We start from the raw sequence: 17,060 nt of genomic DNA, 5'->3' as shown, positions 1-17,060 counted from the left end.
GACTACAGTTGAAGCAGAATGGTGGCACAGAGGTTAGCATTACAGCCTCACAGCCCTGAGCTCAATTCCTGACTAATAAATGATCTGTGTAGAGTTTGTATTTTCTCTCTAGTTTGCATGGGTTTCCTCCCACATTCCAAAAACAGCCCCTAGGGGCTGATTCTGAGTTGGGAGTAAAACAAACAAAAAAAGCAAGTCATTTTGTAGTGTTCACCCTGCACCTGTCACATCCCGTGCAGTTCCTCTTTCCTGCCAGGGGTGTCACTCTCTGCTATGGTACTTATAGCACGCAAACTGCTTAATCTCAGCAGTTTGTTGCATCAGCTGAGTGTACTAGAAGCAGCAGAGCAGAGAGTGACACCCCTGGCAAGAAAGCGGAACTGCAGGTGCAGGATGCTAGACTGAAGACTAATTTTGTACCTGGACAATTCGTGTTGCACTGCAAATGGTGCAAATGAAAATATTATGTTTGCATGCAGTGTAAATACTGGCTGACTTGCATGTAGCCCACAAATGGACAGCTTTATGTTTACACTGCAATTCAGATCTGAACAAGTACACGCCCCTTTCAAGTCTATTGTGGGCCCATTCAATCAGTGCCGCAATTCCCCCGACAACGATCCGCTGATCAAAACCGCATTGATGGAGGGCGATCTATCGGGGAGAGATTCTGCATGTTAAAATTCCCTGATTTGCCGATCCCCATAATTTTTTGGTTGGGATCGGCGCATTGCAGCAATCAGTTGCATATGTATGGATCCTTTAAATCTGCCGGCACATCACAAACCTGCCCCACCTGCAGTGCAACATGGTGTTACCAAGGTGCAAAGCTAATTGTACATAATACAGTATAATCAGTAAATAACACAGTTGGAACTGAACAGTTGTTCAATGGCTGCTGTCCAACATCAGAAGTCTCCAGAGTGATTTATTTGGTGCACAAGTGACATTAAGGGACAGACTTGATCATTAAATTGCATTCAATTATTAAACAACCAATGTGGTTTGAGACAACATTTAACACAACTCGAATGAATGCAGAAGGCCTAATTCATTGCTAAAGCACTTGGATTAGGTGAGAATATTCCCCCAAAAGGATCATATTAAAGAGGACTAAAGAGACCTTATTGTAAAGGTCTAATAATTTGATAGCAAACAGTTGGATTACACCATGTTTGCCTCGATAAGTAACCATTTAAAAAATGCAAATGCTCATTAAAAAAATAATAACTCTGCACATGGACAATTTAAAGGTACGTACACATGGGTCGATTTTTTGGACGACTAAACGATAACGTCGTTATTCAAAAAATCTTTAGTTTCAGGGCCAACACGATGAACGATAACGACCAATGCGCGCTCCCGCTGGTTGATGGCCGTTGATCGCCCGAACCTCCTCTCCAATCTGACGATAATGTCAGGGTGAACATGTTCGGGGATGAGGGAGGAAGCCCGGCACTGAACGAAACCGTTATTGATATCAGTCAGCGTTGTGCTCTGTGTTGTTAACGACACAGATCACACGTTCGTTCGGAGAGAAAATCTTCCCGTGTGCACGCACTTTTACTCAACCATGCTACAACCGGTTACAAAACATATTTGTGCTGAAATACTAATAATCTTGTCTTAATGTAAGTGATTTTTGTATGCATTTGATTTATGTAAAATAAAAAACGTATCCGACAGGCGTTTATGGGATTCTCAGGGCTCAATTAACTATATTGCTTGGAAACTACTGAGCGCAATCAGGCATACAGTATGTACTCCATCAGCACGTAACTGGCAGATGACCAAGAATGAATTAATAATGTATAGGGTACACAGAATCCCCAGAACAAGATAATGTATTGACCTCCATATTGTCTAACACAGGTACTATAGGAGGCCAGTCTGTAACACAACAACCAACAGATCATTACGGGCGTCCGAAAAGTTGCTGCTTGAAAACATAATACAATGTTATAATAAAAACAATCATCCATTTAAATATTATTTCCATAAATTAACATTTATTCGGAACAAATCATTCACAATGCTAGTCCTTGGGACCTGTAACACTTTGATTTTTAATATATATATATACACACATACATACACAAACATGTCATGTTTATCTCCTAGTTCCTCTTAAATAACAGAGACCGCGTATGCAAGTGCGCAGAAGGCGGCCGATTCATCTGGAATGGTGACGATAAAGATCCTGGGCAGAGGAATAAAAATACAATTACACCAATTATTTTATGGTTTTAACCAACACTGACACAAAGCCATTAGTAAAGTTTTATATCTGGCTATTTAATAACAACCATGGTTTAGGTGAGCAATTAGTAAAGTAAGTTCAACAACTGCACGCTGCCTCTCATGCCCATTGATTACTTCCTCCCACTCCCGCCTCCAAGATTTTGCCCGCGCTGCTCCCCACCTTTGGAACTCTCTCCCTCTCCCCATCAGATTCTCCACCTCTCTACAATCCTTCAAACGGGCTCTCAAGACCCCCTACTTCATCACAGCCTTCCAGCTCTCATCCTAACTTGCTGCTACATACTCCTTCCTCCCTGCCTACCCCATCTGTGTCACCCCTGTTTGTCTGTCCTCCCCTTTAGAATGTAAGCTCCTATGAGCAGGGCCCTCTACCCTCTTGTGCTTCTCCTTACTCTACCTTCATCTACTTCTTACTCCCCACTAGGGCACCTAACACTTGGTTGCTTTGCTCTGTTGCTTATCTGGGTGTTATGGTTGCGAATGTAGCAATGTATATTATCCATGTCCTGTATTGTATTGTATTGTACTGTAAGTCACTGTAAATCAACCTATTTGTTTATGTACTTGTGTTATTTAAACAAATAGGGGAGGGAATTCAATTAAGGGTGAATACATTAGCCTGGCCGAATCTGTGCGGCAACCGCCATGCTTTGCGGCAGCGGGATCTGGCACAATAGTATTCGCTACCCCATAGGTTAAGCGAATCGGGAATTTTGGACTGCCAAAGGGTGCGAGACGGGCTGCTGTTGCTGGCGTATAAACGCCATGGCAACGGCAACCTGCACCCTTGGCCTGCAATCCCCCCATAATACATTATATACGTAATTTCAGTCTTAAGAATGTTTTGAATTTTATTAAATTATACTTTATGTTGTATTATACTAGGCCAGGCAATATAACATACATCCTGTTAGTTATAGTAAAATGTAGCGAACTCTGGCAGCCAAGAGAAATTGTACCCACAATGATACACAGTAACCACAAAATAATCTCAGACCTATAGCAGAATTCTCTGCCAGTTATGTAATATGGTTAATTAGCCACAAACTTCCCATTGCACGTGAGCTGATCAATCTCTTACACGTTTGTCACATTACAATTAAAACAAATTATAAAGGAGGGTGAGAGTCTGCTCTAAGTGAGGTGTACACTGATCTGTACGGATGGTCCAGGTAACGGCCTGCGAGTCCTGCTATATACAAGGGTGCTCCTATACCCGAATACTACAAAGGCACAATAGAAACATAAAAAACATACAGCTGAGTCACATTATTATGACCACCTCCTACATTTGAGGTCAGCAGGGCTAGCCCATGAAGTAGGTCACGTGCCGTGCGCTGGCTTGGTGGTTATACAAGGTGTGTGATAGGCCGTCTGTACACATATCACTCATTGCTGCCATGGGTAAAAGGGGCGATTTGGCAGAGTTGCAAAAAGGGATGATTATTGGCTTTCGGGCCAAGGGTGGCGGTATTTCTGAAACAGCGCAGTTTGTGAACTGTTCCGTGTGCTGCTGTGGTGAACGTGTATCTTGACTGGACAAATGGCACCATTGCGAATAACTGACGTGGAAACTGCGATACACCACGAGCCATTGATGTGAGAGGTGATCGACGCCTACGAAGGTGCATGAGGGCTGACCGACACGCTACGGTGCAGCAGCTCACCGTCAAAATGAACCTGGGGCCACCAGGCGCGTGTCTAAAACAACAGTTCTGCGCACCCTGCTGCGTTTGGGGCTCCGAAGCAAACGGATGGTCACTGCACCTATGCTAAGGAAGGTGCATCGGCAGAAAAGGCTTACATTTTCAGGCCTGTATCGGAATTGGATCTCCGCTGATTGGCGAAGGGTTGTCTTCTCCGATGAGACACGTTTTTTGCTTCATGGAACGGATGGACTTTGGCGTGTCAGGCGAGAAACATCAGAGAACAAACACCCTGCAACCATTGCTGGAAGAACACAAGCTGGTGGTGGAAGCGTTATGGTCTGGGGAATGTTCTCAGAGCAAAAGGCGGACGGGATCTTCCAGCAAGACAATGAGACATCTCACATGGCTAGAAATGTCCGACCGTGGTTGGACGCGCACGACAAAGACTTCCAAGTACTTCCCTGGCCCCCTAATTCCCCGGACTAGAACCCAATTGAGCATCTGTGGGACCACCTCGATCATTGTGTTCGCTGTATGGATGCTCCACCACGCACCCTCCAGCAGCTGTGGGATGCCCTGCAGTCAGCATGGCTCCAGATACCTGTGCCAACCTACCAGCACCATATGGAGTCACTCCCAGCCCGTATAGCTTCTGTCTGTGCTGCACACGGTGGGTACTCTGGCTATTAGCTGCTGGTCATAATAACGTGACTCGACTGTGTAAATTCCAGCACACTAACAGCAGTCCTCAAGGCACCCTAAATTGGGTACATACTACCCGATAGCCACCAACCAAACAGTCCGAACCGACAGAGCGATTATTGGATCGGTGCTCACCTGTACACACTGAGCAATTTCTTGATACCTACAACGGGATCGGGAACGATATAGGATATGTAGCAGACGCTATATCGTCCCCCAGTCTGACAGTTTCGGGAGTGTTAGAAGCTGAAAAAACTGCTATAAAAGCCCCTGCAACTGTCAGACTACCCAATTATAGGCTCAATAATTGGATAGTGCAGAGGTTCCCAAGCTCCACCGTTACAGTCCAGGTTTTAAGGCTATCCATGCTTAAGCCCAGATGGTTGTCAAAATGCCTGAGGTACTAATTAAGTCACCTGTGCTCAAGCATGAATATCCTTAAAACCTGGACTGTAATGGTAGAGTTTGGGAACCTCTGGGTTAGAGTGAACCCGGCATAACAGGTTTTAAAGGAGATCCATGCTTGAGCACTGGTGACATCATTAGTACAGCAGTCAAATTGATTTAACTATCTGTGCTCAACCATGGATATCCTTAAAACCTGCAGTTAGGATGCCTTGATGAATTGGTGGTTAAGCATGAGAGGTATACTATATATGGATGAAGGAAATCTATGAATGGTGAATTTAAAAAAAACTAAATTTATTAACTGTATAACTAAGTAGTTCTAAAAACTCAGAGGTTTAAATAAGGAAAGTGTAACATACACGGCCTAACTGAGGCACTGCCTCACTCACAGATCATCTACAAGCATATCAATGATACAGCATTTTGCAGCCTTGCTTATAGAAATGTCAGAGCACAGAGTACAGCAAACAAGACGGACTCACAGACAGCGCATATACAATTATGCAAGGTTCTGTGCGAGCAGGGCCCCTCTGTCTGTCATTGTTCTCAATTGTGAAGCACCATGTGATAAGCTGGTGCTATATATAAATGTTAGTAAACACCTGTCAGTGTGATTTATTATTTATTTATTACCAGTTATTTATATAGCGCACACATTTTCCGCAGCGCTTTACAGAGAATATTTGGCCATTCACATCAGTCCCTGCCCCAGTGGAGCTTACACTCTATATTCCCTACCACATGCTCACACACATACACACTAGGGGTAATTTAGCTAGGAGCCAATTAACCTACCAGTATATTTTTGGAGCGTGGGAGGAAACCCACACAAGCACAGGGAGAATATACAAACTCCACACAGTTAGGGCCGTGGTGGGAATCGAACCAACGACCTCAGTGCTGTGAGGCAGTAACGCTAACCATTACACAGTCTGTGCTGTGATAATGATCCGTGACGCACAATCATGTACAGTGTCAGTAAGTACATAGAAGACGCTGTCCACGGGGATGACAGCGTTACAGTAAGAATGTCGTCGCTGTAAATACAGGAGCTGGACACGTGCATCTATCTATACAGGTACCCAGATCGGGGGTCTCCTGCCCTGCACGCACCCCAGGAGTCACAGGTAGTAATGGGGGATGACATCTGCATTTCTGAGTATATTTACTGCACACTAGACTAGAAGCTCATGTCCATCAGCATGGCAGGCCAGGGGATACAGGAGGGGGGACACATGGAGCAGTGTATACATGCTGTACAGTGTCATCTATGCATATATTTCTACCATAAGTGAACAGTGTTGTAAATAAATACATTTATGCATGTATCAGTGCACACGCTGGCATGTATACTACACGATATATAACACATGCCTGCATGTGATACATCCGTATCTTGAAAAAGGCTCCGGAGCTAACCCGAAACATTACTTTCTCCTGCACCTTATAAACTACTCAAATACCTTTTCCAGAGTGCCGATCCTTTCTGCTCACACAGGTATATATATATATATGTATGCAGAATGTATGTTATAATATGTGCCATGTATCAGAGCGTGCATGCATGTTGGATATATGTGCATTTTATCAGTATATTGATGTATGCATGTTGGATATAATATGTGCCATGTATCAGTATATTGATGTATGCATGTTGGATATAATATGTGCCATATATCAGTATATTGATGTATGAGTGTTGGATGTATGTGCCATGTATTAGTGTGTGCACACATGTTGGATATATGTGCCATCTATCGGTGTATGTAGGCTATATGTGCTATGCTTCAGAGTGTGTGTATGTATGTTGGCTTTATGTGCCATGTATCAGTGTATGGATGTATGTGCCATGTATCAGTGTATGGATGTATGTGCCATGTATCAGTGTATGGCTATATGTGCCATGTATCGGTGTATGTAGGCTATATGTGCCATGTATCAGTGTATGTAGGCTATATGTGCCATGTATCAGTGTATGTAGGCTATATGTGCCATGTATCAGTGTATGGATGTATGTGCCATGTATCAGTGTATGGATGTATGTGCCATGTATCAGTGTATGGATGTATGTGCCATGTATCAGTGTATGGATGTATGTGCCATGTATCAGTGTATGGATGTATGTGCCATGTATCAGTGTATGGATGTATGTGCCATGTATCAGTGTATGGACGTATGTGCCATGTATCAGTGTATGGATGTATGTGCCATGTATCAGTGTATGGATGTATGTGCCATGTATCAGTGTATGGATGTATGTGCCATGTATCAGTGTATGGATGTATGTGCCATGTATGTGCCATGTATCAGTGTATGGATGTATGTGCCATGTATCAGTGTATGGATGTATGTGCTATGTATCAGTGTATGGCTGTATGTTGGATGTATGTGCCATGTATCAGTGTATGGATGTATGTGCCATGTATGTGCTATGTATCAGTGTATGGCTGTATGTTGGATGTATGTGCCATGTATCAGTGTATGGATGTATGTTGGATGTATGTGCTATGTATCAGTGTATGGATGTATGTGCTATGTATCAGTGTATGGCTGTATGTTGGATGTATGTGCTATGTATCAGTGTATGGATGTATGTGCCATGTATGTGCTATGTATCAGTGTATGGCTGTATGTTGGATGTATGTGCTATGTATCAGTGTATGGATGTATGTGCTATGTATCAGTGTATGGCTGTATGTTGGATGTATGTGCTATGTATCAGTGTATGGATGTATGTGCCATGTATGTGCTATGTATCAGTGTATGGCTGTATGTGCTATGTATCAGTGTATGGCTGTATGTGGGATGTATGTGCTATGTATCAGTGTATGGATGTATGTTGGATGTATGTGCCATGTATCAGTGTATGGCTGTATGTTGGATGTATGTGCCATGTATCAGTGTATGGCTGTATGTTGGATGTATGTGCTATGTATCAGTGTATGGATGTATGTGCTATGTATCAGTGTATGGCTGTATGTTGGATGTATGTGCTATGTATCAGTGTATGGATGTATGTGCCATGTATGTGCTATGTATCAGTGTATGGCTGTATGTGCTATGTATCAGTGTATGGCTGTATGTTGGATGTATGTGCTATGTATCAGTGTATGGATGTATGTTGGATGTATGTGCCATGTATCAGTGTATGGCTGTATGTTGGATGTATGTGCCATGTATCAGTGTATGGCTGTATGTTGGATGTATGTGCCATGTATCAGTGTATGGCTGTATGTTGGATGTATGTGCTATGTATCAGTGTATGGCTGTATGTTGGATGTATGTGCCATGTATCAGTGTATGGCTGTATGTTGGATGTATGTGCCATGTATCAGTGTATGGCTGTATGTTGGATGTATGTGCTATGTATCAGTGTATGGATGTATGTGCTATGTATGTGCTATGTATGTGTTATGTATCAGTGTATGGCTGTATGTTGGATGTATGTGCTATGTATCAGTGTATGGCTGTATGTTGGATGTATGTGCCATGTATCAGTGTATGGCTGTATGTTGGATGTATGTGCTATGTATCAGTGTATGGCTGTATGTTGGATGTATGTGCTATGTATCAGTGTATGGCTGTATGTTGGATGTATGTGCTATGTATCAGTGTATGGCTGTATGTTGGATGTATGTGCCATGTATCAGTGTATGGCTGTATGTTGGATGTATGTGCCATGTATCAGTGTATGGCTGTATGTTGGATGTATGTGCCATGTATCAGTGTATGGCTGTATGTTGGATGTATGTGCCATGTATCAGTGTATGGCTGTATGTTGGATGTATGTGCTATGTATCAGTGTATGGCTGTATGTTGGATGTATGTGCCATGTATCAGTGTATGGCTGTATGTTGGATGTATGTGCCATGTATCAGTGTATGGCTGTATGTTGGATGTATGTGCCATGTATCAGTGTATGGCTGTATGTTGGATGTATGTGCCATGTATCAGTGTATGGCTGTATGTTGGATGTATGTGCTATGTATCAGTGTATGGCTGTATGTTGGATGTATGTGCCATGTATCAGTGTATGGCTGTATGTTGGATGTATGTGCCATGTATCAGTGTATGGCTGTATGTTGGATGTATGTGCCATGTATCAGTGTATGGCTGTATGTTGGATGTATGTGCCATGTATCAGTGTATGGCTGTATGTTGGATGTATGTGCCATGTATCAGTGTATGGCTGTATGTTGGATGTATGTGCTATGTATGTGCTATGTATCAGTGTATGGATGTATGTGCTATGTATGTGCTATGTATGTGCTATGTATCAGTGTATGGCTGTATGTTGGATGTATGTGCTATGTATCAGTGTATGGCTGTATGTTGGATGTATGTGCCATGTATCAGTGTATGGCTGTATGTTGGATGTATGTGCTATGTATGTGCTATGTATCAGTGTATGGATGTATGTGCTATGTATGTGCTATGTATCAGTGTATGGCTGTATGTTGGATGTATGTGCTATGTATCAGTGTATGGCTGTATGTTGGATGTATGTGCCATGTATCAGTGTATGGCTGTATGTTGGATGTATGTGCTATGTATCAGTGTATGGCTGTATGTTGGATGTATGTGCTATGTATCAGTGTATGGCTGTATGTTGGATGTATGTGCTATGTATCAGTGTATGGCTGTATGTTGGATGTATGTGCCATGTATCAGTGTATGGCTGTATGTTGGATGTATGTGCCATGTATCAGTGTATGGCTGTATGTTGGATGTATGTGCCATGTATCAGTGTATGGCTGTATGTTGGATGTATGTGCCATGTATCAGTGTATGGCTGTATGTTGGATGTATGTGCTATGTATCAGTGTATGGCTGTATGTTGGATGTATGTGCCATGTATCAGTGTATGGCTGTATGTTGGATGTATGTGCCATGTATCAGTGTATGGCTGTATGTTGGATGTATGTGCCATGTATCAGTGTATGGCTGTATGTTGGATGTATGTGCCATGTATCAGTGTATGGCTGTATGTTGGATGTATGTGCCATGTATCAGTGTATGGCTGTATGTTGGATGTATGTGCCATGTATCAGTGTATGGCTGTATGTTGGATGTATGTGCCATGTATCAGTGTATGGCTGTATGTTGGATGTATGTGCCATGTATCAGTGTATGGCTGTATGTTGGATGTATGTGCCATGTATCAGTGTATGGCTGTATGTTGGATGTATGTGCCATGTATCAGTGTATGGCTGTATGTTGGATGTATGTGCCATGTATCAGTGTATGGCTGTATGTTGGATGTATGTGCCATGTATCAGTGTATGGCTGTATGTTGGATGTATGTGCCATGTATCAGTGTATGGCTGTATGTTGGATGTATGTGCTATGTATCAGTGTATGGCTGTATGTTGGATGTATGTGCCATGGACGGATAATACTGCAGACACAGGAGCTGTACAGTATATAGATAGATATAGGCAGTATGTGCTGTACCCGTGCCCCCTGGTACATCACACGGACACTCACCTGCCCCGGCCGGTCTCCGCTGTGTGTGGCCCCCGGGCCCGGGTCTCAGGCTCCCTCTGTGGCTGCGGCGGCGGCTTCCGGTGTCATGGGCTGGGCCGGGATACAGCGACCCCTGCTGGCCGCCAGCGGTGACTCGCTGCATTGTTACACTGTATCTCTGAGGTGACAGAGGAAGGAGAGAGAGGTTTCAGTGTCTCTACCAGCTGGTGTTCCACTACAAGTCCCAGCATAGGGACCAGCAACTGCGGGGTGGGTGACAGAGCCCCCCCAATAACTGAGCTGCCTGGTTCCACTACAAGTCCCAGCATAGGAACCATTTGGGACGCTTGAGCAGCCACAGTCAGTTTAAAACGTTGTCTTGTCTCCTTTGCTGGGACTTGTAGTGGAACCAGGCAGCAGTTATTGGGGTCTCTCACCCACACAGCTGGCTCCTATGCTGAGAATTGTAGTGGGATCTGGCAGCACAGGTATTGGGGTCTCTCATTCACACAGCTGGCTCCTGTGCTGGGACTTGTAGTGGAACCAGGCAGCACAGTTATTGGGGGGCTCTCACCCACACAGCTGGCTCCTGTGCTGGGACTTGTAGTGGCAGCACAGGTATTGGCCCACAGCTGACTACTATGCTGGGACTTGTAGTGACAGCTGTGTGTAGTGGCAGCACAGGTATTGGCCCACAGCTGACTACTATGCTGGGACTTGTAGTGACAGCTGTGTGTAGTGGCAGCACAGGTATTGGCCCACAGCTGACTACTATGCTGGGACTTGTAGTGACAGCTGTGTGTAGTGGCAGCACAGGTATTGGCCCACAGCTGACTACTATGCTGGGACTTGTAGTGGAACAACATCTGTGTGGGGGAATGGGAGTTCCAGCAGCTGATGAGCCCATGGTGACTGCTGCAGTCATTTGTGGAGCAAGAAAGCTGCAAACCTGTCACTTCTGAGAGCAATAATACCCCCTGCCCTAAATCACATCCCCCCAATGTGACCCTTTCCAGCAGGTACACTGACAGTGCTCTGCTGCTGGGGTCACAGATGAGAAGGGTGTTTCCCTAGCACAGGTGTCTGTCTGCCCTCCTACATGAAGAGGGCAGCCCAGGGGCAGAGCATTGTGTAGCTGGTGGAAGGGCCTGTAAGTGCCAACCACTGAGTTACTTCATTTATTGGTAAAACATTTTAGAATAACATTTATTCATTCTGAGTTAATGAAATGAGAAAGGAAGTGGGAAAAGCAGAAGCAGACTATACTGTGAGAGTGAGGACAGGAGGCTGCTGCCGAATCTCCCAGCCCCTCTCCCCCGGAAGCTCTCCCTGCCCTCCCCCTCCTCTCCTATCTCCTCCTCCATCCATAGGATGCACCAGTGCTGGGAGAGCAGCAGCCTGTCACTGTGTGTGTATGTCAGGTATGTCATTACTGTGTGTGAGCATGCATGTGTATGTACTGTGTGCGCGCATGTGTGTGTATGTACTGTGTGTGTGTGCATGCATGTGTATGTACTGTGTGTGTATGTCAGGTATGTCATTACTGTGTGTGAGCATGCATATGTATGTACTGTGTGCGCGCATGTGTGTGTATGTACTGTGTGTGTGTGCATGCATGTGTATGTACTGTGTGTGTATGTCAGGTATGTCATTACTGTGTGTGAGCATGCATGTGTATGTACTGTGTGTGAGCATGCATGTGTATGTATGTACTGTGTGTGTGTGTGTGCATGCATGTGTATGTACTGTGTGTGTGTGTATGCATGTGTATGTACTGTGTGTATACATGTGTATGTATGTACTGTGAGCATGCATGTGTATGTACTGTGTGTGAGCATGCATGTATGTGTATGTACTGTGAGCATGCATGTATATGTACTGAGTGTGTGCATGTGTATGTATGTACTATGAGCATGCATGTGTATGTACTGTGTGTGAGCATGTGTATGTATGTACTATGAGCATGCATGTGTATGTACTGTGTGTGAGCATGCATGTGTATGTATGTACTATGAGCATGCATGTGTATGTACTGTGTGTGAGCATGCATGTGTATGTATGTACTGTGTGTGTGTGTGCATGCATGTGTATGTACTGTGTGTGTGTGTATGCATGTGTATGTACTGTGTGTATACATGTGTATGTACTGTGTGTGAGCATGTATGTGTATGTACTGTGAGCATGCATGTATATGTACTGAGTGTGTGCATGCATGTGTATGTATGTACTATGAGCATGCATGTGTATGTACTGTGTGTGAGCATGTGTATGTATGTACTATGAGCATGCATGTGTATGTACTGTGTGTGAGCATGCATGTGTATGTATGTACTATGAGCATGCATGTGTATGTACTGTGTGTGAGCATGCATGTGTATGTATGTACTGTGTGTGTGAGCATGCATGTGTATGTATGTACTGTGAGTGAGCATGCATGTGTATGTACTGAGTGTGTGCACGCATGTGTATGTATGTACTGTGTGCATGCATGTGTATGTATGTACTGTGTGCATGCATGTGTATGTATGTACTGTGAGCATGCATGTGTATGTACTGTGTGTGAGCATGCATGTGTATGTATGTACTGTGTGTGAGCATGCATGTGTAAGTATGTACTGTGAGCATGCATGTGTATGTACTGTGTGTGAGCATGCATGTGTATGTATGTACTGTGAGCATGCATGTGTATGTACTGAGTGCATGGGGGGACAGAGTAATACATGTAGCCAGACACAGGCTTACCCGGATGGCAGAATGCTCATTTGTTGCACATTGCTGTTACTATAAGAATGTCACCTGGTATAACTCAGCCTGATGTGATCTCTTACGCTGTATACTTTTTAGTTAACTATATTTGAATTGCGTTTATTATCTGCATGTCCTCTCTTATTTATACTATATTTGCACACATTGCATAGTAATATATTATAGTGTGTGTGTGTGATAGTTTCATGGGACAGACTCCATTTTGAACTGGTCACTGAAAAATGCATTTTATTAACATTTCTATGGAGCTGTCATTCCTATTCTGCTTATAGCATCTTATTGTGTAGCAGGTGGTTGTTATAGGGCTTTTTGCAGCCCATAGTTTCATGACTTTGTTTTTCCATAGAAGTATTATGACTGTCAGGGGATTTAAATCCATGTTTCTCAACCTTCTCCTAGATGTGATTTTTATGATAAATGTTCCAGGAATAATGGAAAATTCTTAAGAAATAAGGACAATATTTTAATCCTTTTTTTTGTAAATTGCAATAATGTCAGCTGTCACCCCTTAATTACTGAGGTGATAAAGGAATCCGATTATTGTGATTTATATGGTGATTTGATTTCTGTGAAATCTAGTAAAGGTAAATTACTTTGTAATCACTTTTTAAACTCCACTAAAAGAAATCACAAGACATTTAATAAAAAAAACCCTCTAATTCTGCTATGTGAAGTATAGTACAGGAGGACAATAGTAAGAGCCATTTAGTAATTTAATCTTTGAAATCTCCAAAATGAAATTTCCCATTTAATTCAACAGCCCATGCATTTAAATAGGCTCTCCAGCATGTACACTACATGTGGAAAGCCCACTGGAATGAGTTAAGTTCTGGTCCCGCCCATCACCATCACTTTTATACGTGTTTACTGGTTTTGAGAGCTCCACCAATTTAATTAACAATTTTATTGGTGCATACACACGGTCAGATTTTTCTTCAGATCTGAACGATAACGATTTAAAATATAGTTCAATCATTCATATCTGGAGGAAAATCTGACATGTCTGAACGATGCGCGTTCCCGTTTGTCAGATAACGATATCTGACATCTGATGTGTTTGCGGTCAGTTTTGGACGATTTCCATTCATTTTAATGCAGTCAAAAATCATTCAATCGTTTGCAAATCGTTCAGTCGTTCATCTGACAAATCTGACCGTGTGTATGCACCTTATGGCTATTTTGAGCGACTTGAAAATGCTCAATTTGCCCTAAATGTGGCCCCACACTGCAGAAATGACTGTTTATGTCAAAAGGTGGCGCTGTTCTACTACTGCACTCCTAATGATAAATGTAAAGTGCCTTGTTTACAATATACATGCAATGTGCCGTCGCAAAACGCTGTGTTACCAAGCTAAAATGATCCGTCCACAATACATGAAGATTCACGCATTCTCTCCGCATACAGGAGATCTCTCTGTAAATTACAGGTGGACTCTGATGCTGAAATATCTGAAGAGGCGCGCTCTGCAAAACTGCAAGGGGGTGATCAATTCTCCTCAGGCTCCCTCCGGAATGGTCGCGAAGGCAGTCCGCGGTGATGAATTGTCGCTCGTTTTTCCTTTTTCTCCATAGAGGGACAAAGGAAAAAGATATCATGCTCTAATAACTGGAAATGAGCGCAGCCGGACATCGCGACATCCAACGACCCAGTGCAGAGAAATTAACCCACCCCCCTCCCCTCAAATGGTGTTTTATTTTTTCCTAAAAATATGTTTCTCTCCCAAAGTGCAACCTGAGGGTGCTCCAGGTTAGTGCAAAATCTCGGTCCTTTCGCGGAGTGACAATGGCCCTGTGCCATGTAAGGAATGACCCTAAACGCCTCTCTGCATAACTAAGCAGATCCTCTCTGCAGCCCAACTCCAGTCCTCAGGAACCCCTAACAGTGCATGTTTTCCTGATCTCCTTGTTGATGTACAGGTATATTCATTACTGGCTGACGAATTGTAACCCGCTTTGTTGCAGAGGACGTGAGGACGTGTTAGACCTCTTCCACATACAGATCAGTGCGAAGGATGAGTGGGGCTAATGCCTCCCCCTAATTAAATGACCTTGTCCCCACCGGTATAATGTGATGAGTGGTTTCCCTGCAGCCTTCAGACCCCTCATCGGCTCTGTAAACAAAAGTAAAGAAAATGATGGTAGTGGGGAGGGGGGATTTTAAGTCCCTCTATCACCCCCACCACGTTGGGACCTCATAAGGACTAATATTTGGTGATTACACTTATTACCAGACATTAACTTAAAATAATGTGAAAGATCTCCCACTAACCTGGCTACAAATAATGAGGGGACACTTATTTTAGAAAGAGGGTGTCTCCTCTTTTAAATGTTGGGACCCCTTAGTACTTACCACCAGTTAATATTACCCTGTGCTATGTAAAATAGATGTTTTCTGTATATGGGCACCCATAATTACACCAGTAAATGAGGGCTCGCTCACATGAAAGAGAGGAATCCCCTCTCTCAAATTAATATCCCCCCCCCCTATGATCAGCAGACACTATTGCCCAGCGCCATGGAAAAGAATAGCACATTGCGCCTTTCCCCCATTCCCTGCATTCTCGCCTGCACACGCTTGGGGGGCACCATGCTGTAGGCTGTCCGGCCTTGTTGGGCTATTATTTTTGTAAAAAAATGCATTTTTATTGTAAGTGCTGATTTTTTTTCCTGTCAAAACCGACACATAGAACCCTGATTTGTACTATTTTGGGAAGGTGAATCATTGGCGAAACAAGTATTTCTACTTCAGGGTCCATAGGGTATCCACAGGATACCTTGGGGTATAGGTGATGACGTCAGTCATCGGGCACCATAGAGTTAAGCTTTCAGCCTCCCAGGATGCACTAGGGTCCCCCTCCTATACCCCGCCCCCGAGCCAAGGCACCTCAGTTTAGTTTGGTGCCCGGCCGGAGTCGGGTGCACCTGTTGGAGTGGGGGCTAAGAAGAGCCCCTGAAGTTTTCCTGCATGCAGCTGTGGCTGCACATCTGGATGTACAGCATGGACAGTCAGTCCTGACGTCCATGCTGTCTTCCCTACACCCCCGCCGGTACCAGAACGAAGGTACCGATCCGGGGATGCTGGTGAGCATCTGGGGTCACAGCTAGCGGTGACCCCAGATGTTCCGGACCATGGCCGGAATCAAGGGGGACAGCAAGGTAAGCAGCGGGGTCCCGCGGTTGGTCCCCGCTGTTACATGGTCCAGAGTCCCCAGGCAGGGGGCTCCCTGGGGACTGGCTGCAGCGTGGAGCCAGGTATGTAACCTGCGCTTCCACTACCCCCTGGGACAGCGGACCGCAGCAGAGCGGTAGCGCTGCGGCGTCCCGGGGGTTAAATGCATGCCGACTGGCCCTGTGGCAGCGCTCCTCCCCCAGGCCAGCCTCCTCTCTGCTCCTCGGCGGCCATCTTCCTGAACGCATGGTGAACGCTGCTGGAAGCCTGGACGGAGGCATCGTGGTCTGGGTCCCCCCGCATACCTCTCCTCCGCTGTGGTCAGGTCTGTGTATGCAGCGCTGTGTCCTACCAGGCCCTGTGTCTGCGTAGTTGAGTGATCAGCGCTGGTTAGTGCAGGAATTGATTTTCTTTGCATTGTATGTGACTGTGCTAGCGCTGCTGCCTGTATCTTCTATTCTGACTGTCAGCTTTATTACTGTCCCTGTTCTTTCTGCTAAGCCCTTGCGGTGCGGTGCTGCAGGGTGGTCTCTCGCCTCTTTAAAATACAATTGGTGAGAGGGGTCACATACTTGGTACCATCATGTCTGAAAGTGATTTTCCTCTCCGGCTACAGTTTACTACGTGTAAAGTACCTT

The 17,060-nt window shown here is 44.4% G+C and overlaps 2 protein-coding genes across 3 annotated transcripts in view; one reads left to right on the top strand and one right to left on the bottom strand.

Moving 5' to 3' along the window:
• USP33 (ubiquitin specific peptidase 33) overlaps positions 1-10,627 on the bottom strand; it is a 73,028-nt gene extending 62,401 nt beyond the window's left edge. Inside the window, exon 1 of the mRNA XM_088450087.1 lies at positions 10,509-10,627. The gene's annotated coding sequence lies outside the window, so the exon portion shown is untranslated. The remainder of the gene's footprint in view (positions 1-10,508) is intronic.
• A 1,121-nt stretch (positions 10,628-11,748) lies between these two features.
• MIGA1 (mitoguardin 1) overlaps positions 11,749-17,060 on the top strand; it is a 114,953-nt gene continuing 109,641 nt past the window's right edge. The window contains exon 1 of one of the 2 annotated variants that reach the window (XM_088450088.1): positions 11,749-11,908. In XM_088450088.1, coding sequence (XP_088306214.1) covers positions 11,902-11,908 — 7 coding nt within the window. In that variant the 5' untranslated portion in view covers positions 11,749-11,901. Of the gene's footprint in view, positions 11,909-12,120; positions 12,131-17,060 lie in introns of those variants that run through there. The other variant, XM_088450089.1, reaches the window with a different exon arrangement.

The sequence above is a fragment of the Taudactylus pleione genome, unplaced genomic scaffold (assembly GCF_031769625.1).
Source record: "Taudactylus pleione unplaced genomic scaffold, aTauple2 ptg000506l, whole genome shotgun sequence".
NCBI classification, from domain to species: domain Eukaryota; kingdom Metazoa; phylum Chordata; class Amphibia; order Anura; family Myobatrachidae; genus Taudactylus; species Taudactylus pleione.
The sequence above is the reverse complement of the archived record's forward strand: the minus strand, read 5'-3'. Positions and strand labels throughout refer to the sequence as shown.